This window comes from Phyllostomus hastatus, unplaced genomic scaffold (genome assembly GCF_019186645.2).
Source record: "Phyllostomus hastatus isolate PE091 unplaced genomic scaffold, TTU_PhHast_1.1 phas_contig_17, whole genome shotgun sequence".
Lineage (NCBI taxonomy): Eukaryota > Metazoa > Chordata > Mammalia > Chiroptera > Phyllostomidae > Phyllostomus > Phyllostomus hastatus.
The window spans coordinates 17,925,472-17,944,848 of NW_025333664.1; the positions used below are offsets into that span (position 1 = coordinate 17,925,472).

At 54.4% G+C, this 19,377-nt stretch overlaps 1 protein-coding gene across 12 annotated transcripts in view; it reads right to left on the reverse strand.

Annotated features, from left to right (window-relative positions):
- EPB41L1 (erythrocyte membrane protein band 4.1 like 1) overlaps positions 1-19,377 on the reverse strand; it is a 116,806-nt gene that overhangs the window by 10,297 nt on the left and 87,132 nt on the right. For 4 of the 12 annotated variants that reach the window (XM_045832705.1, XM_045832706.1, XM_045832703.1 and 1 more), the window contains 4 exons: positions 18,770-18,874; positions 12,175-14,158; positions 11,585-11,692; positions 10,309-10,514 (listed from right to left, as the gene is read on the reverse strand). In XM_045832705.1, coding sequence (XP_045688661.1) covers positions 10,447-10,514; positions 11,585-11,692; positions 12,175-14,158; positions 18,770-18,874 — 2,265 coding nt within the window. In that variant the 3' untranslated portion in view covers positions 10,309-10,446. Of the gene's footprint in view, positions 1-750; positions 835-1,643; positions 1,731-6,227; positions 6,309-7,959; positions 8,062-10,103; positions 10,515-11,584; positions 11,693-12,174; positions 14,159-18,769; positions 18,875-19,377 lie in introns of those variants that run through there. The other 8 variants (XM_045832712.1, XM_045832710.1, XM_045832711.1 and 5 more) reach the window with 4 other exon arrangements.

Genomic DNA, 19,377 nt, shown 5'->3' on the forward strand with positions numbered 1-19,377 from the left:
ACCCCTAGTCTCACCAGAACTCACTCTCTGCTCTCTCCCATCTACCTGCACACCCCGGTGGATCTAACATCCTCTCCTTAAACTCCTTCTCACTGGCTTACTCCTCAGTTAAGAAACTGACGGTTTTCCAGCGGTTCACAGACTCAGGCCCTCCATTGGCACATCTGTCCTGGGATTTGTCCAACTTGTCTCTAGGCTGCTCCTCCTGGCCTCGGTCCGCCCCAGTTTCCCATGGTTACGTCCCGCCATGCTGCTTCTTGCTGGTAGAGTCCACTACTCCTGTTTCCCAACATGCAATGCTCACAGCCTCTAACAGCCCCTCACACAGAGTAAAATCTGCTTAATGGACGAATAAGCAAACACACAGTTTCTGCCTCTGCCTTCTTCTCCCTCACAAGTCCTACCTGGCTTTCCAAGACCCTGCACAAACCTCATGTTTTCCAGAAGATCCTTCCTCACTCTTTGAGCCTTCCTCTGTTGCCTGCCTCTAAATCCCTCCAGCACTTAAGGTCTGTAAGCTGCAAATGCTATGGCTCACAACTACTTCCAAGGAGATGGGCTCGTCCCCTCAGCCTGGCGGTCCATGTGGAGGAGCAGGGCCATACCCAGGGCAAACCGTAACTCAGAACAAAGCACACCGCACTCCAGAACCTGGGAACGCCCCAGGTGTTCCCAAGGCTGAGCAATGGCAGTGACCTTCCCGAGCCCTGGAGCCAGGCTGGGGGCATAGGGCACCCTGCTGCTACTCACTTTGGTAACATGGGTGGTGGTGGAGGTGGAGAGGGTTTCCGCAGTGGCGCCGTAGGTGCTGGTGAGGACATCTTTCCCGATGATCTGCAGAATATAACCACCCCCCACCCTGGGGTCAGATGAGGGTGCTGGACTCTGCAGGGTGGGGGCGGGGGTGGGTAAACCCAAGTAGGGTGGGTCCCATGAAGGTGGAGTTTGGAAGCCAAGATGCTATGAATCACTGAATCTAAGAATTCAGGGAAATTGGAATCTTCAGAAAGCTAGGCCCATAAGATTCTCAAAGCCTGGAATCTAAGATTCCTAGAACCTGAGATTCGTAAGGCCCAGAATTCTAACAGGACCCTGGAATTGAAGAATCCTGGCAGCTTAGAAGAAAGGACAGAGGGATCCAGGGTGGAAACAGAGCTCCCTCTCAATCCCCCGCCCTGTTCTCTGTGGGGCTAGATGATGAGAACGGCAGGTTGGGATTCTACAGGAGTTGCAAGAGACCTCACAGGGACAGACTTGGGCTCACAGGGCAGCCGCCGACAAGGCCAAGTCCAGGATCCAAGCCTCTGGACCCCTGGCTCATTGCTCCTCCAGGTCAGTAAGGAGAGCAGATGCAAAAGAGCTATGTCACAGCACAGGCACCACCAAAGGGCAGAGCCCCCTCACCCCCGCACTGCCAACGCCCTCCTTGGGGGTGTGTAGGGGAGGAATGGAGGGCAATGGATAAGACTCTGGTGGGCATCAGGGAGCCCCGTGGGCCTCTGAAAATGCTGCAGCTCCCTGGTGCTGCCCTGAAAAGGGCAGCCTTCTGGGCTCTACGCGGCACGTGCCGCGGGCCAGCTGTGGACCCGGGTCCGTGCTCTCAGTGTGGAGTCCCCTAGCCTGAGCTGGCCCTGCCCACTTACCGGAGAAAGAGAACGGATTTCCGTGGCCACCGTCTGTGGGCCTGGGATCATGGCAGCTGCCCCCTTCCCGGACTTGAGACTGTTCTCCTGGGGAAACAATAGTGCTCAGATGGCCAAGCCTCAGGTGGGCGGGCCCCAGGGTGGCCGGAGCACGTGGCCATGTCACTCCCATGGCCGCAGGTACAATAGTGACATTAGAAGCAGGGAGCTCAAGGCCTCACTCAGTTCAGTTGCTTCTCACTCGTCACTCACTCACTCACCCGTTCACACACTTAGACATCATTCACTCAGCGGACATGGCCGGGGTGCCTGGCACGAGGGATACAGCGGTGAACATGACATGGTACTGCTCTCTAGAGACACTAATGCAGGAGTTGAGACACTCAGGTTCTCGTCCCGGCCCTGCCACCTTCCAGCCACGCGGCCTGGGGCAGAGCCACTTCTGCTCTATGGGCTCGTGAATGCACCTGCGAAGAGGGACCCCCTGAAGCGTAGGTTCATCAAGGGCAACAGCCATCCCCTTCTGGGGGGGTGTTGGTCATAGGGGAGACTTTGCGTGGGGGGGGCAGTGGGCATATGTAAAATCTCTGTACCTTCCTCCCATTTTGCTGTGAATCTAAAACTGCTCTAAGAAATAAAGTCTTAAAATTAAAAACAAAACTGGAACCCCTGCCCCACTCCCCCCCAGGTGTTGAAGCTACAATGGAAAAGGGGCCTTGCAAATGGAAATCTACAGGGTAAATAGCTATGAATAACATCACAATAATGATCGTCTCCTGAGTTCTTGCTACATACCAGGTATTATCCTAAGGAGGCATTATCTCATTTAATCCTCAGGACAGATCATTTTAATATTCCTGTCTTACAGCTGAGGAAGTGGAGGGCCAGAGAGTGTTAAGTGGCGTGTTCAAGCCCCCCAGCAAGTTAGTGATAGAGCCAGGAACCGGGTCCATGCTCGCCAGACTCCAGGTCCGACACGCTCCTCCCGCACCACCACTCTGCCCTCAGAATGCCTGCCCTTGAGCCAGCTCTCCTGGCCCTACACTCGGTCTGACTGCTAGGTATTCCTGGAATTGGCCTTGGGTTTACTGGCCCACATCTGGCAAGAGGCCTGGCTGCCTGCTTCTCCCCCCGCACCTTCTGCACCATCTCAGGGTTCAGCCTTGTCTGTCCAGAGGCCCAGAGCTGTGTCCATTCTGCAGCTGCCCAGAGGCCTGAGCCTGGTCCTGGTCTGTGCACGGGATGGACCTGGACCTCCGCCTGCCGTGGGCTACGTGAGGACAGAAGCCCTCTCTTTGCCGTGGCCCTGCCTGGTCACCTGGCATTCTATCCAAAAGCAACTTCCTCGGATAGAGTCCCAAAATGTGTCATGAGCAGCAGGCCTCAGAAGGACAGCCTTCTGGGTTCAATGCTTCCTTTCTTGTTTGGGAAACAGCCATTAGCCACTTCGAGTCCTACTCTGTCACTTCAGGCCTTTCTCCCCAAGCCTCTTCTGCTGCTGCTTCCTCCTTCCTGGGCAAAGCCTCACCCTGACCTTGACAGAGGCCACAAATGGGGACAGAGGTCATTTAAAACAACCTGCTGCACCTGCCTCTCTATTAAATGAGATAATGCCTCCTTAGGATAATATCTGGTGCGTCTCAGTCTGTCCTCTCTTCTGCCTCAAGGAGGAGCAGCTCCTGTCCCCACCAGGGCATCACCATCTCTGCCCTGGACCCTTCCTCCCATGTACTCAGGGCTCTCCCCCTCACTGTCTGTCCTGTCTCCGGACCACCTCAGCCACTCAAGGCTTCCTCATCAAGGCCACTGTCCCCTAGTCCTTTACCTGCAGCCCAGATCTTTTGTGAACCCTAGACCTTTAAAACCAATTGCGTCCTAGGCATTTTCCCTTGGAAATGTCCCACTTGCCCCAGGGAACTCATCAGATCCAAAACAGAGTTCGCTGCCTCCCCCTCCCCCCGACCCACGCACTCCCTCCAGGGCTCTGTTTTCATCTGTCCCCTTCGGACTCGGAGGGTGTCACCGAGAGAGCTGTGAAGGCACAGCTGGCTGGGCCCCACCCCAGTTTCTGACTCCGTCAGCCCAGGGGGCACCCCAGAGGGGGCCTTTCTCACAGGTCCCCAGGACCACACTTTGAGAACAGCTCGGCTAGTGAGCAGCATCGCCAGCCCATCTTTCCTCCTGCCACCGGCATGTTCCGTCAATGACCAGATCCTGTACTTCCCTCCTCGGGTGTCCCCAAACCCTGTCCCTTTCCTCGGCACCCACCCCCTCACACTCTGGCCCTGCGCCCACCCCCGAACTAGTTCTCTGCCTTCTTGTTTGGCCTCTCTTAGTGGCATGTGGGCTCAGGGACACTCTCCTTCAGTGCCGGATGCACGGTGCCTGGCCTGGCACTTCACACAGCGTGTGCGTTCAGTAAATATTTGCTGAGGGGAGGAAGGAGGGAGGGAGGAAGGGGGAAGGGGGAAAACAAAAGGAACCCATGCCCCAAGGGAAGGAATTTTGACTCCAGTCATGTTCCATACAGGTTGCAAGAGTAATCTTTCTAAAACACAGAAACACTTATTTTGATGACATCATGCCCCTAATTAAAAAGTCCAAGTGACTCTCCATTGTGTCCAGGATGAAGCTTGAACTTTGCACGTGACGTTCGAGGCCCTTCAAGCCCCAGCCTAGACTTCCTTTCCAACCTCTTCTTCCCTGACTCCCCCGCCACACGTGACACCTCACCTCACTGCTAGGTTCCTCCACATCCTTGCCTTTGCACCTGCTATTCCCACTGCCTGGAATGCCTTCTCCCACCACTGGACCTTAACGTATCCTTCAAGCATAGCTCAGATGTCACTGCCTAGGTGAAGCCTTCCCCGGCTCCTATGGTGTCACCCACACCCCTTCTCCCTGTGCTCCCTAGGAAAGCCTTATGCCACTGTCCCAAGAAAGCAGGAAAAAAAGCAGCTGCTCACATTACAGACCACTGACTGTGCTGCCAGGCGCTCCTCTGAGGGGTGTGCGCAGATCAACCTCAGCTCATCCGCACATCGACCCTATGAGGGACGTGCTACTGTTACTCCTCACCCTACTTTACAGAAGTGGAAACTGAGGTTTGCAGAGGTTCAGGTAACCTGCCCAAGGTCATCCAGCCAGAAAGTGGGAAAGCCGGGCCTTGTTCACCACGGCGTGCCTAGCCCCTAAACACAGGGGCACAGCACGCTCAGTGCACCCAGGGTTGTTATTTGGCAAATGAATTCTGGCAGGCATACGTTTTCTTCAACTCTGTATCCCCACACTGGATAGATATAGAGGCGAATCAGTGTGCTTGGAACACATGGAGAATGAATGGATGGATGAGTACATGAATGATGCCGCTGCCTGCTGCCATAGCGTGAGTTCAAAATCGGCCCCGTGAGCACCCTGACGCCACGCGGTGAAGGGCCGAGGGGAAAGGAGGAGCCGAGTGACCAGAGAAATGCGTGCGAGCTGGTAACCAACTGGTTTGGGTTTATTTACCTTAAAATCTTTGTTTACTCAAAAATCTACTGCAGGGTTGTCTAAATTAATGTAATTCTCTTCCTATGCATTTATCAGGGTTTGGCAAGAGAAACCATCTAAAAACAAGTTCCCAACAGCTCAAGACAGATCTGGCCTAGGCAATGAAACCTGCGCAGCCGCAGCCCAGCCCAGCCCAGCCCAGCCCCAGGCCAGCCACATGTGGCCAGTGCTCCCAACGGTCCGGATGAGGGAATGGAGCAGAGTGGTCGAGGCGGACGGCAGGGCTTCTGGAGTCAGAAGGCCTGGGTCTGACCTGGCTCTACCACTTACTGGCTGTGTGACCTTGGGTGAGTCACTTTACCTCTCTGATCTACAATCTCCTCATCTGGAAAACGTGAAGAACAAAATGGCATCCACCTCACCGTTTTTGTGAAGACCAGTGAGATGACTGGCTGGCACCACAACCTGCGTGCTGAACGCTATTTGTTCTGTGCTGTCATTAAAGTGCTTGATGTTACTAGACTCTCTCAAGAACCTCTGAGCCAGGCAGGATGGGGATTATCCCCACTTTACAGATGAGGTCGACTGAGGCCAAGGACCTCCCTTCCTGGGTCAGGCAGCAAAGAGGTAGCAGAGCCATAGGCTCCCTCAGGGGATGATCGGAAATCCTGAGCTGCCAATTTAGGTTCACTGCACGCCACCTACTGACCAAGTCAAGGAAGTGGCCAGAGATGTAAGCAAATGTGCAGCGGCCAAGAGGAAGGCCCTGGGGAAAGACTTTCAGGCACAGTCCCCGGGCACGGCCAATAATCGAACAGTACCACCCTCCTTTCACCCCTGCTGTGGCCCAGACGGTCTGGATACCTGACACCCAGGGATTCCACCTCCCACACTACTCAGTCCAGAAAGCGGAGGTCTGACCAGATGTCCTGTGGCAACTTATGGTGCCAGACAGCTTGGCCGTCTGTCTCAGGCCAGACGCAGGGAGGGCAGGTAAGGACTTCCTGAAGCAGTCGGTATTGCTGTCTTGTTATCTGGCTGTTTCTGGGGCAGAGGCTGGTCAGAGAGAAAAGTCTCCTGGGTCCTACTTACCATGGTGGTCGATATGGTCTCCGTGGTGATGGAGGGGGTAGTTGTTAGGAACTCCTTCCCCCCTGGGGCAGTCCCATCAACCTGCAGTCAGAGGAAGGGGTCATCAGAGAGGCACACACAGAGAGGGAACGCCAGATACTCCTGCAGCATCTGTCACCAGGGCTGGTGGCAGTCCCAGTTATCAGGTGACAGGCTGTGTGAGTGGACGGGGCACAGGGGCACGGGCTGTCCACACACAGGCTGAGGTACAGATGGGACTCCCAGGTCTGCCGGTTTACTTCAGTCATCTTATTTGATGGACAAAGGAAAAATAATCCCAAGCAATTTGACCAATTCTACCCAAATTTCAATGCATGAGGTCTTTGACCTGCTGATCCCATTGCTAGGAATTCACCCTTTGGAAAGAAACTGCGGAAACTCTGCCAAGAAGTCCAGACAAGGAAGTTCACTGCGGTGCTCAACATTAACCACAAAAGGAAAACGAGCACGGGCCCATCGACGGGAGACCGTGAAAAGTCGGGGCCGCTCCTGAGTGGGACTGAGAGGCACAAGGTGGATCCACGTACACCAGCAAGGGTCCGCTCATAAGGAAATCACTTAAAAGATCAGCGTAAAAGAGAACAATCTCTTTTCTGTAAAAAATTGTATAATATCTTGACATGGAAGTATACATGAAGGTATATGCATACATATTTTCCTGGGAGGAATCACCAAAAAATCTCATTTGATTCTGTTTGAATTTCATAACGATGAGCATTTCACTGTTGTTTCAATGTCAGTAAGGATTACTGAGTTGTGGGATTTGGGGCCATTTTTAATTTCCTCTATATTTCTCTGTCTGAAAATAAAGCACGTTACTAAAACACGTTACTAAAATAGGCCAGGGGTGGAACACGCTGCCTGAGGTCACGCGGCTCATCAGAACTCAAGAGTCAGGACCGCGGCACCAGCTGCCCCAGAAACCCCTATGCGTGTTAGAGAGAGGGAGGCAAAATTCCAGAAGTGACAGAGTCGCCCACGTTGTGTCGGTTTGCACCTCACTTTAGTTCTTGGGGCAAAGACTAGTCTGCAGGGCGAGAAGCCCCCAGCACAGCAGCTCCTCCAACCAGAGAGGACCGAGACCCACAACCTCAATTTTCAAAGTTTAAAAACCACAAAAGGAACTTAGGAACCACCTGTATCAATTCATGACGGTCTTCTCCCAGGTCCTCAGCATGCTTCATCTCACTAAGACAAATGATTTGGGGTCTCTTTTTCCCCAGTTTGTTCATTTTGCCAATCTGAAGTGGAACTCCCATGCACAAAAAATAAAATGACTCAACGTGAGCCATTGTGACTGCAGCTGGCTCGGGATCTCACGTCTTTTCTTCCCAAGCAGCCCCTGAGGTACATCAAGAAATTCTCCAACTCCTTCAGGCATTCTGAAAGCCACAGTCCTAATCCACTAGCCACTGGTCCTTACCACACTCCCAGGGGGACAGGTGAGACATGACCATCCCGGTTTAAAGTTGGGGAAGTGGAGGCACAAAGAGTGCACGCAGTCTGCCCAGGACAGGAACCCACTCCCAGAGCTCAGAAAGGACAACTACACTTTCAAGAGCATCGGGGTTAAGATGAGGGCTCTGGGGGAGCCAAGGTGGCAAGGGTTGGCTGGGGGGCTTGTTCATGGTGGGGATCCCCCACCCAAACGCCTCACACCTGAGCTCAGGGCAAGCTGAAAGGCCCGGCCTACCTGGGTGTCCCCAGCAGTGACTCTGGTTTGCAGCACAGCCTCTGGCTCAATCTTCTTCCTGATGGCTAGGCTGCTGACAGTCACAGTTTCCGCTTTCACAGGCTGTAGGGAGATGAGGAAGGACACTCCGTAACTCAAATGCCTGGCACAACTCCTGTTCATGGGCAGCTGTGGTGTGGGGTTAGCAGTTTCCCTCCCACCCCTGCAGCTGGCCAAGACTCTGGAAAGGTACACAGGTCAAGGCAAAAGAGGCATTGTGTGATGTTACAGACAAACATCCCAAGAGGACAGCCAGAACCACCAGCAGTACCCAGATAGGCCTGCCATGGACCTTGCAACCTCATGGGGGCTATATGCTATTTCCCAGGTTACCATCTACAGGGTATCTACTGGCTCTGGCCAGGTAGCTCACTTGGTCAGAGCATCATCCTGATACACTAACGTTGCAGGTTCGATCCCTGGTGAAGGCACATACTAGAAGCAACCAATGAATGCATAAACAAGTGGAACAATGAATCAATGTTCCTCGCTCTCTCTAAAATCAATTTTAAAAATTAAAAAAAAGAGAATATCTACGATTCAATTAGTATACTTTGGGCCAGACCCCATGCTAAGTATTTTCCTCATATACATAATGTCACTGAGTCTTGAATGACTTCAGTGGTCATGCTACCACTTCATTAGAATTGTTCTTTGGAGCAGAAGCCACACACCTGGAGACCCATGGGGGCCAGGCATAAACAAGTCAAGTGAGCTCACTGAGGCCTGGGGTGAACCGGAAAGCACATGGGGTGCCTGCCACTCAGGCCTGGCTGACTGTGGCCATGGCTTCTGAGTGACTGAATCATCTGATTTTTTTAATGATGTAAAAATTTTTATGCCACTTTTTAATGATATAAAAAATTACTAGATTTTTTATTCAATGTCCTAATTTTTAGATCAAGGTCAAAGACAGCACATTTGCTAGCCAGATCTACCCCGAGCCGTCAGTTTACACCCTCTGCTCTAGAAGTCGTAAGTCAAACGATCACTTTCTTCTCAGTCCTCCATCAGGCTAGCTCATGGCTATCCACACGGCAGGTATTAACATGTGAGCTGAATGAAAGAATGAATGAAAGCTAGCTCATCATTGGGCTGCGAGGGCAGTGAAGGGATTCTCAGAGATGGTCCCAACCCAGAGATCTAGCCGTTCATTCAGCCAATCGCCTATCAGTGGCCACCATGTGCCAGCTTCCAGGAGCTGCCGCCTGGTGGGAGAGCAGACCCGTCAGCCACTAACCCACTTGGGACACCATGGGGAGCAGAAGCACTCCTGAGCAAGAGGACGGTGGTGGGGACAATACTTCTGGTCAAGGGGGTCCAGAACGCATTTGCTAGGGAAGTGACGTCTGAACTCTGACCTGGAATATGACACATTTGCAAGGCAAAGAAAGGGAGGAAAAACCTTCTACGCAGAGGGAGCAGCACGAGTGAATGAGCTCTTGTTTCGATGCCTGGAAGAGGGGAGAGGGGACTGTGGTGGGAGGCAGGCTGGGGCTGGAAGCGATGAGGGAGCGAAGGGATAACATGAACAAAGATCCCCTGTGGGAAGGGCACAAAGCAGAGAGGCCCAGACACAGTTTACCCCGGTGTGCCCCCAAGTGATGACGTTTCCTCTTCTCTAGGAGTTTCCACTGCCGCCCCGGGGCCAGATGGACTGACACTGCCGCCCCTTCCCCAGGAAGCCCAGGCCCCAGGGAGAGGAGTCGGCCAGGACCAGGAGAAACCATCCGAGTTCCAGACCCAGCCGCGTGGGCGCCTGCGAGTCGTCCACAAGCACATGCTCTCTGCAGTGCCATGCAACGCGGGCAGGGAGAGGCGGCGTCGAGGAGGACCGGACTGCCGCTCTCGGCTGGACCTCAGGCAAACGGTGGGGACATAGAGTTAAAACGCCAAGGAGTGTGTGTTAGGGGCAAACCGAGATGGCAAACATGCGAGCACAGAACCATGCTGTTCTGCGGAGGGGCAGTCATGCAACACGAGACACAGCTTCAGGCTGAGGGATCTGGGCTGCAGGCTGGCGGCTCGGTCTTCTCTCGGGCGGCCCAGGGCCCTCTGAACATGCAGTGCCTGCCGGGCCCGGTCTCCGTGGCGCTCCACTGTACCTCAAACTGGGGCATGTCCGGGGTGGAGCAGGCCCCTCGGTCGGGGCTGTCCTCCATGCCCCCGGAGTCGTCGTCCTGGCTGGGGCCCCTCTTGCTGAGATCCCGGGAGAACACCAGGCCCTCCGTTTCTGAGTCACTCTTGTCTCGGTCGAGCTCGGGCAGACTGCGGGAGAAGTCTTCGAAGGCGCTGCCGTGGTAGTCGCCGATGACCGTGAAGTCGACCTCAGCCTCCAGGCTGGACGTGGAGCTGACCGTGATGCTGGAGCACTTCCGCTCAATGGCCAGGTGGTTGTCCTTCAGGAACACTGCGTCCCTCTCCTGGTCCTGGTCCTCGTCTCCCGTGTCACTCTCTGGGGCCCTGGGGCGAGGCGGTTTGACCTTCTCCTCCGAGCCCTCCCTCAGCCCTGCTCTCTACGGCCAGATAAAATCAAAGGAATGGGGGTGTGGAGTGAGAAGGAGAGAGAGACAAAAAGAGAAAGATGGTGAATGACAGAAGAAGTCTTGGGGCCATGTCGATGTCCCAAATGGAAGAGCAGGTCAGGAAACAAAAAACACCCCAGGAGAGGTTCCTTGATGTCATAATAAGTTTAAAACAAAAACAAAACCCCGAAAACACCTCAGGAGTGGGGTCGCTGCTTTCCGAGGGTCTCCTGATGGTGGCAAAGCAAGTACAAAGCATCCGTCCTGCCAGCTGGTTCCTGGACAGGAGGCTCCATCCAGCGTGTGGATCTGGGAGCTTGTCGGAAGCGGCACTGTACACAAGGCAGGGATGGGAGCCCAGGTCCCAGGCTCATCCGCGCAGGCTGGCGCCGAGAGACGAAAACCCAGGTGGGAGACCCAGGGACCAGGAAACCCAGGCGGGGGAGGCAAGAGGCTAGAGCCAAGAGCTTTCGGGAACAAAGAGGAAGCCAGCACAGTTTGTCAATTCCACTGAGTCTCCATGGGAGGGATCAGCATCATCTTGAGGGAGGAGTAATACAGGGTAACTCCTGGGAGCCGGGTGCTACATCAGTTCCACCCTGAGCTCTGTGAGGGGGCCGGCGGGCAGGCCGAGGAGTGGAGGTTCTGGTCCCATCAGTGCAATTGACAACAGCAGGCCAAGGAAACGCTGGAAGGGAACCAGCAAGTCTTGTCTGACATACATACCTCTCAACTGGACTGTCAGGGATTAAACACCACACACGCATTGGGGGCTGCTTCACGACACTCCTTTTTAAGACCAATCGAACACCCGCCAAATATTTTTAAAGCGCTTGGCTTCGGGTTCTAGACTCAGTGCACTTAGAGATTCACTTGCTTAACAAGCGTCCGTTTGGCCCGTTTCAGGGAGGTTGAGAGGTGTGAGGACACGTTCAGACAAGCCAGAGTTGGGCTGACGCAGGAAGCACTGCCAGAGCAGGTGGGAATCTAAGGCAGCGATGCACCCTGGCCAGGTGAGGGTGACTGGGTGGGTCATCAGGGCACCCAGGGGCTGCAGAGACCTGAGGGCCTGAGGGGCTGGTGAGTCTCAGGTGCCCCCCTTTCCTGGGGGGGGTTGCTGCTAAAGTGGTGAGGAGCTTCTCTTCCCTGACGGTGTCTCCGGATTTGTTCTGGATTAGAGAGGATAGTTAGTCTTAAGGAGGCAGAAAGGCACTTGGCACTGGGACCGAGGGGCAACCACCAGTGAAGGACGGAAACCTCTGGACTGTCCGCTTCCCCAAGGCAGGAGAACCAGGGGAGGGAAAGGAATGAAGGAAGGTTGCTGGACAAGCCAAGCAAACAGGTAGGAACCCAGCAGGTGGGGGCAGCAAGGCAAAGCAAGAGTGTAGTTTGCTGGCGGTTGTACCACCTCCTCTGCTGGGTCTGCGTGGCCCTTGAGGATTTTTGTGGCTAAGCTCACACGGGCTAAGCAGATGACCCTGCGTTCTGCTCACGCTACATTCGGGCCCATTTAGGGAAAAGAACTCACAGGGATGGACAAGCAGCCTCTGATTGCACTAATGACGAGGAGCCACTGAAACATGCTTCTAGAAAGCTACGCAGCATGCGGTGCTCCCCCCGGCTCGGGGCAGTGGTGGGGGCAGGGGCTCACGTGGCCAGCTCCCCCTGTAGTTTCCTCCAGCGTAGTTTCGCAGCCCGAATCGGGGGACATGAGCTCGAGTTCCATGCATCCTTCCTGGTGGGATGTGGTAGAAACACTCTCTCTGAAGTGCCTGGTAGCAGGTGACATCATTGAGGAAGAATGCGTGGTATTGGGGCCGGTGAGGTCCCCCGGGGGGCTGGAGCTGGACGAAGCCCAGGTCTAAAAGCTTATTCCGCTGCTGCTCTACCTGCCCCAGGGAGGCCTCCGAAGGCAGCTCACGTGGAAGGGCCCACGTTTCACCCTGACTCACTCGACGGCTTTCCGCTCCATGAGTTTCAAAGATCCAAATTTTGTTGGCCACTGAGGTCTTGCTAATATCTTCCAGGGAGCCCTCTTGGCCCCCAGCCTGGAAAGGAGTCATCTTTGGCTTCCCTGAAGGGAGCCCCAACCCCAGGGGTGCAGCCCTCTCAACTTCCTCAAGGACAACTCTGGGCTTTCTGCTGGCAACGGGAGGTGCCTTGCGCTCTCCTCTGTGCAGAGGCGCCACAGGCTCTACGTGGTGCTTGGGCTCTGGACTTTCTTTTAGAAACTCAGGGGACTGTTCTCCAAAGGGATCCCCAAATTGCAAAGGCTCCCCTGACCTAGGTGGGGCTGGGCTCGGAGAAGCTTCCTCAGGAGGTGCCTGTGCTTGAAAGGGACCAGGAGAGGTTGGGAGGGGGCTGATCACCTCCATCTGCAGAAATGGCACATGAACCTTGCTGTCCTCCATCACAGGTTCTCCTGTTTGGATGTGAACGGGTCCCCTGTCTTTGGGCAAGAAGTTGCCTCCACCCAGTTTGGCTGGCTTCCACGGAGGGGCGCAGGCCGGGAGGTCTGGGCACATGTGCCCTCCTCTGTGAGGCGAGTGGTTCTTCCAACCTGCTGGGGGACCTTTCTCAGCCTTTCCCTTCAACTCTTGACTCCTGGGGGTCTCTTCCTCCGCAGCGATGGTGGATGCTGGGTGGGTGAACTCTCCCTCCACCCCCCACCCAGCTTCTTCCCAGTCCTCAGTGAACATCTGCGCTGGCGAAGATCCAGTACCGTGCTGCTCGTCAAAGGCCTCTGGGTGGTCTGGTTTCCCGTGGTCCCTGGGGGGCCTCGCCCCTTCCTCTAAGAAAGCTGTGTGAGCTTTATCTGCTTCATACTTGCTCCTTCTGGAAGCTGCAGGAGAGCCCCACTGGTCTGAGGAATTCAGCTCAGAGCTCTCTGCAAACTCCTCAAAGAGCTTCAGCCCAGTCCTGCCTCTGGGAGGGGCTTCCAGGTGCTCTTCCTGCTCCTCCAGCAGCGGAGGGAGGATTTGGTCTTCAATATCTTCCTCTCCATAGTTGAAATAGAAGCTCCTCTCTGCAAAGGAAGTATCTGTTTCATCACTGGAGTCAGCTCTGGCTTCCACATGGGCTGGGTCCAGCAGAAACGACTGAAGTCCTTCCTTGTCAGAGGCTGGAGAGGGGACATCCGCCTCAGCTGGCCTGGTCCCCGGGACAGGGGGTCTTTCACCAGTCTGGAACTCCTCCAGCTCCTTCCTTCGCTCCATGTGGCCCTCCAGCTGACCCGAGACCCGGCGCTTCCTGATGGTGGCCTCCCCGGTGCCCACTCTGAGCTGGGAGCCCTCAAGGAGCTTTTCCGCCAGCGTGCAGCCTGCAGCCGGAGAAGCCCCCTCTGGGCCGTCCCTGACCCAGGGGCCTTCCTCCCACATGGACTCAAAGTCTTCAGGGCTTGCGATCATCCTTCGTTTTTGCCGGGCGTTTGCTCTTCTGGCTCCCACCATCTCCTCCGTGGCCACTTCAACTTTGAACTTGTCCACCAGGACGTCCACCTTGGAGAGTCTGCCATCAGCAAGGATATCTGCGAGGCCCGCCTCACTTTCTTCCTGCTGCGTGGCGGCCACTTTCGGAAGACTGAGCTCTTCTGGCCTAGCATACTTCCTCTCTATAAATACCCAATGCTCTGAGCCCTGCGTTTCAATTGGAGCAAGAAGAGGTTAACATGAAATATGGCACCTGAAGAGTGGGTCACCTTTGCCCTCTACAAGAAGGGACCCGTCTACTGCCAAAAGGTCAACACGTCCGTCCCCAGAACCGGCGGGGGAGAGGCAGGCATGACAATGTCGGTCGGCCTCTTCCAGGCTCCTCCGCCCAGTAAGGCGCCAACAAATTACTTGCCAAGTCCCCTCAACCACCACCCCGACTTGGTGAAATGGGACGGGGTCCCCTGCTCCCCCCGTGTTAACCGTGGGGAAAGTAAGGATCCATGGGTGGGCCAGGGCTGGTCCTCTTCCTCTCTCAACGATATAACTGCCACGGTCGGAGGGGAAAGTAGCTGATGTTACGTGGAACCTTTGTTAGAGCCCAAAGAAATCCTAAGACACCTTCGGTCCAATCTCCTCATCATGCAAAGGGGTAAACATAGGCCTAGAGAAGGTCAGTGACGTTCCCAAGGTCACAGTTAGTTGATGGTAGAGTCAGGAAAAGAGCGCCGGATTTTTGATGCCTCAGATCCTGTCTAACCTATCTCGTGGAATATGGAGTATGTGTCCTATGGAGTACGCGTCCCAGCTGTGACCTAATGTCAAGTAGACGGCACGCACTGAGTTAAGTTTCATAAGCCATGGCCTGAAATTGGACCTCTCTGCAAGAACTTCTGGGAAGGAAAGAGATTAGGATGAAAAATACCAGCGGCCAGCCCTAGAGGGTGGTGCCAGTTACCACAATGGCTTGAACAGCTTGAAGTTGGTGGGGTTCGTTCCCAAAGAAAGAGATACGATGGCCTGTCTTTGGAAAATTCTAACAAAATCCACAGGAAGAGTAGAAAAAGACTAACCAGAATACATCGCAGAAGGAAACAACCTAAAAATGCAGGCATTATTGAGGGTCCAAAATACCAACAAGAGGGCAGTGTTGTCCAACCACTGATGGAACAGCCTCCGCCTCCCCCAGAGCCCTTGGAACAGTGCTTGGGGGGTGGGGAGGAATGATGAATTTCTAGAATCATTCAAAAGCAAGAAGGCCATTGGGATTTTAATCTTATAGCCACCAAAAACTTCTTTACACAAAATCTTCATGGGAGGCTAATAGGTAGCGCAAATGTGGGGCTGCCCTGTTGAGCTTGGGGACCTGGGCTGCCCTGAGGTACCTTCTTCCTTTGAAATTGCTGCTCTATACACTGGCTGGTGTGGCTCAGTGGACTGAGTGCTGGCCTGTGAGCTGAAAGGTTGCTGGTTCGATTCCCAGTCAGGCACATGCCTGGGTTGGGGGCCAGGCCCCCAGCTGGGGGGCATGTGAGAGGCAACTGATTGATGTCTCTCATGTGTCATATGTTTCTCTTCCTCTCTTTTCCTTTCCTTTCTCCTTTCTCTAAAAATAAATAAGTAAAATCTTGAAAAAGAAATTGCTGCTCTGAGGCAAGCCCCTCATGGTAAAGAGGTGGGAACTGAGGCTGAGAGAACATGAGCACCACGTCCCAGGTCAGAGAGTGAGCTAGTGGCAAAGGCAGGCCTAGGAGCAGCCTCCGCTCCAAGTCCCAGGAGGAGGTGCCCCAAAGTGCTCCCGACAACAGGCTGGGGGGTTACCTGACCTTGGGCTCTGACTCAGGTTATGCCTTGGTGAGGAGTCTGTCAGATCCCATAGGGTCTAAAGGATTCCGAAGGATCGAGGGAACAGTGTAAACCTCTTCCCTCCACTCCCCCACCCCATTCCAGCAAAATCCCCGTGACTGTCAGGGAAGCAAACCCCACTGAGAGAATCTCGCCAACGGAGGAAGATGTGAAAGGAAGGGGGAAGGCCCAGGTCAGGTCAGGCGCAGGCTCTGGGGTTTCACTTCAGGCGGCTGAACACTCGGGACAGTAGCACCCGAGCCCTCCCAGAGAGAAGTGATCCAAGGGCCTCCCGACACCAGGCCCCCTTTCTCGTCCACCTGGGGGGCAGGTGTCTTTAGCTGCTCCCACTTCGGCTTCTACTGACATCCTCAGCGTGGAAGGATGGGCCAGCAATGGCCCATGAATTCCCTTCTGGGACACTCCTGCCCCAAGTCTAACTGGAACCTAGAAGCCTCCTCGGCTGAGTGGGGTGGGAGCCGGCACAGAACAGAAAGACTGCACAGGACGAGAAAGGGCAATGTACTTGTGTTTGTCACTTTGTGCTAGGCAGTGTCAGCCCTTCGCCTGAGTCAGCGGTTTTCCACCTTGTTCATCGCGTGGCACACGTGAACTAATTACTGAAATTCTGCTGCACACCAAAAAATGCATTTTTTGCCGATCTAACAAAAAGAATAGGTATAATTTTGATTCATTCACACCGGATGGCTATTGTGTTGGCTGTTGGCATGTTTTAATCTGACCACCTAAGGGAAAAGAGGTCAGTGCCCCTGACTAAATAGTCAGGTGCTGCATGTTTTAAAATTTCTCATGGCACACTGGTTAAAAACTGCTGGTCTAAGCTATTACTGTATTTTTCGGACCATAAGACGCACCTAGGTTTTAGAAAAGAAAAATAGGAAAAAAATTTTTGAAGCAAAAAGTGTGGTAAAATATTTCATAATATAAATAACATAATATTTCACCAATGTAAAGCTACATTCAGACTATAAGAGGTACCCCGCCCCTTTCCTCCCAAATTGGCGGGGGAGAGGAGAAAAGTGCGTCTTATAGTCTGAAAAATACAGTAAATTTAACCCACGTGGCAACCTGGGATGCATGCGCTGTTCCCTTTATTTCAGAAGGGGGAAGGGAGGCTCCCAGCAGGAGGTGATGGGCACAGATGACAGTGAGCCCTGAGCGAGGGAGAGGTTCTGCTTCTAACAAGTGAAAGTAGGTATGTAGGAACCTCAAGAGAAAAGACTGAACAGAAAGGACAAACGCTTTACTGGCACCACAACACTAGCAGGGCCACAAGGGGCCCTAGGGACTGAGGATGGGAAGATGTCAGGGGTGCCAGTCCCACAGCCATTGTTTCCACTGAGCCAGGACCCTCAGCGCCGGCTCAGCGTCTGCTCAGAGCGCCCTCTGCTGTCAGATGGAGGCACTGCGGCAAGACGGCCACGGGACAGAACCTGGGAGCCCAGCGGAACCCATTCTGCTTCCACACAGGCCACTGACAAGGAGAAAATCTTCAGCCAGGCAGCTGTGCTGACTCCAGGCCGCTCAGGCTCCACCTGGAGCTCTGGGTCACATTCTGGGCCCAGAGGAGGGGTCCAGGATGAGGAGCCCTCTAGGAGCTATGCCCTGGGAGAAATTGCTGAAGAAAGAGGTTTGGCTGGTGCTCAGCTCCCAAGGGCCTTGAGGGCAGGTCTAAGGGGCCTGGGGACAGAGGGAGGCCCACAGACAGGCGATTCAGAAGGTCAGATAGCTCAATATGAAAACTTCACAATGGAGGACTGAAGGCAAAAGGAGCTACCGTTACGAACAGGCAGAGCCCCCTCCGTGAAAAGGGCCAGATGGACAATTTTCAGGAATGCTGATAAAGGACGCAGGTTGCCCCACCCCTGAGTCCAGGCATCTGTCCCCGGCTCTAGGGGCGTGTCTGTGCTTCTGGGGACCAGTGCTTCCCTAACCTTGGCACGCTGCTGACTCCTGTCCAACCTCTCAAGAGAGTGCCGATAGTTTCGTCTTTATTTTGACAACTGAGGAAAGATTCAGGGTAGAATTGTGATTTATGTTTTACCGCCACTGTAGCTGACTCGTGCCTCTTACACGGTTCCCACATGTTTTGGGCAGCTACAGAATTCTTCTCTGGGAACTGAGAAAGGTGGATGCCCTCACACACTGTGCCAACAGAGGACGGTCGTAGGTCAGGGAGAAGGGAGTTTCGCCCAGATGATCGGTCAGTACCTTCCAATCCTGACAGTCCTGAGGTGCTGGACGTGGGGGGAGATGCGGCCCCTGCTCCCTGGGCCTGGATTCCACTTGGCATCCGTGCAGGGGCACAGCAAGTCCCCAGAGCCCTCGACCTGCTGCTCTCCCGGGCACAGATGCTATGCCCTCCTCATTTAGAACACTTGCGTGACAACATCTCTGTGACCCCAAGGATACTCCCTGGAGCAAGATGCCCACAGAGTATCTTGTCTGGAGACCCTGAGTGGCCCAAGCTCCAAGGGGAGTTTAGAGCAGAAAGAGGTGGGGAGGGATGGGATGCCATCCTCCAAGCAGCCACGGCTAGACCTCACTCAGGCTTCTGAACAGAAACAAGACCTTAGGGCAGAAGGCGCATAGGGGCCATGACCTCAGGTTCCAAGCTTAAAAGGCAGGGCCTGCTTCTAGAGCCACTTGGCTCTGCCTGGCCCGTGGGGAAATCATCTCTGCCTCCCCCTGAGGCCAGAGGTGACTCGGGCTGTTCTATCTTCCTTGAATGGTCTCAGTCCCAATTCCTGGGACACAAGAGATGAGGGAGCGGCCTGCCCTTTGTGGATCGCCAGAACAGGGATGCTCATGTGTCCTGCATGGAGACAATGAGGGCTGCCCCCGGCTCCCATGTGCACGGCAGAGCCTGGTCCACCCCCTCCACCCCAGAGAGAGGAGTTTCTTAAGACCGTTAGGGGGGTTCTGGGTAGGAGGGGAGGTGATGACAGTAACCTCAGGAGACGCTGCGAGGCTTTTCTGAGTGAACACTTCCAAGCCTGTGGCCGTCCCAGGCTCAGGTGCCAAATCCTGCTGAGAGGTGTCCTGGGTCCTCTGGGACTGCAGGGGAGGCCCGGGGCCAGAGGAAAGGGAAGGAGGGAGGCAGGGAAGGAGAGATGGAGAGGGAGAGGGAGAGAGAGAGAACAGGAGAGACACACACACAGAGTCCGTAAATAGCCCCACTTTGTAAAGCCCACATCCTTAGCGTTTACAGAGGAGGTCAGGAAGGAGCTGCGCCGTGGGGCGAGACAGAAAGGAACTGCCCCTCCGAGCCAGTCAAGGGGTCAGCTGCCAGCCAGCACTGTCCCCATCGCCTGCCTGTTCTCATTCAAGAGGTTTTGGAGCCTTGTCACTTGAGCACTCCAGTTCCAAGTCCTGTCTGGGTGTCTTTAGTTTAGACAATCGTGCAATCCTATAGTTTGGGTCTTGGGCCCTTTAAAGAAGTTATCTTTGACACGGAAACCTGGGCTTGGCAAATGGGAACACTTCTCTATAGTTTGGGGTCCCTGTTTAAGTTCCTCCTGCTTTCCCCTCAGCCCAGATGAAGCTCAACAGTGTATGAG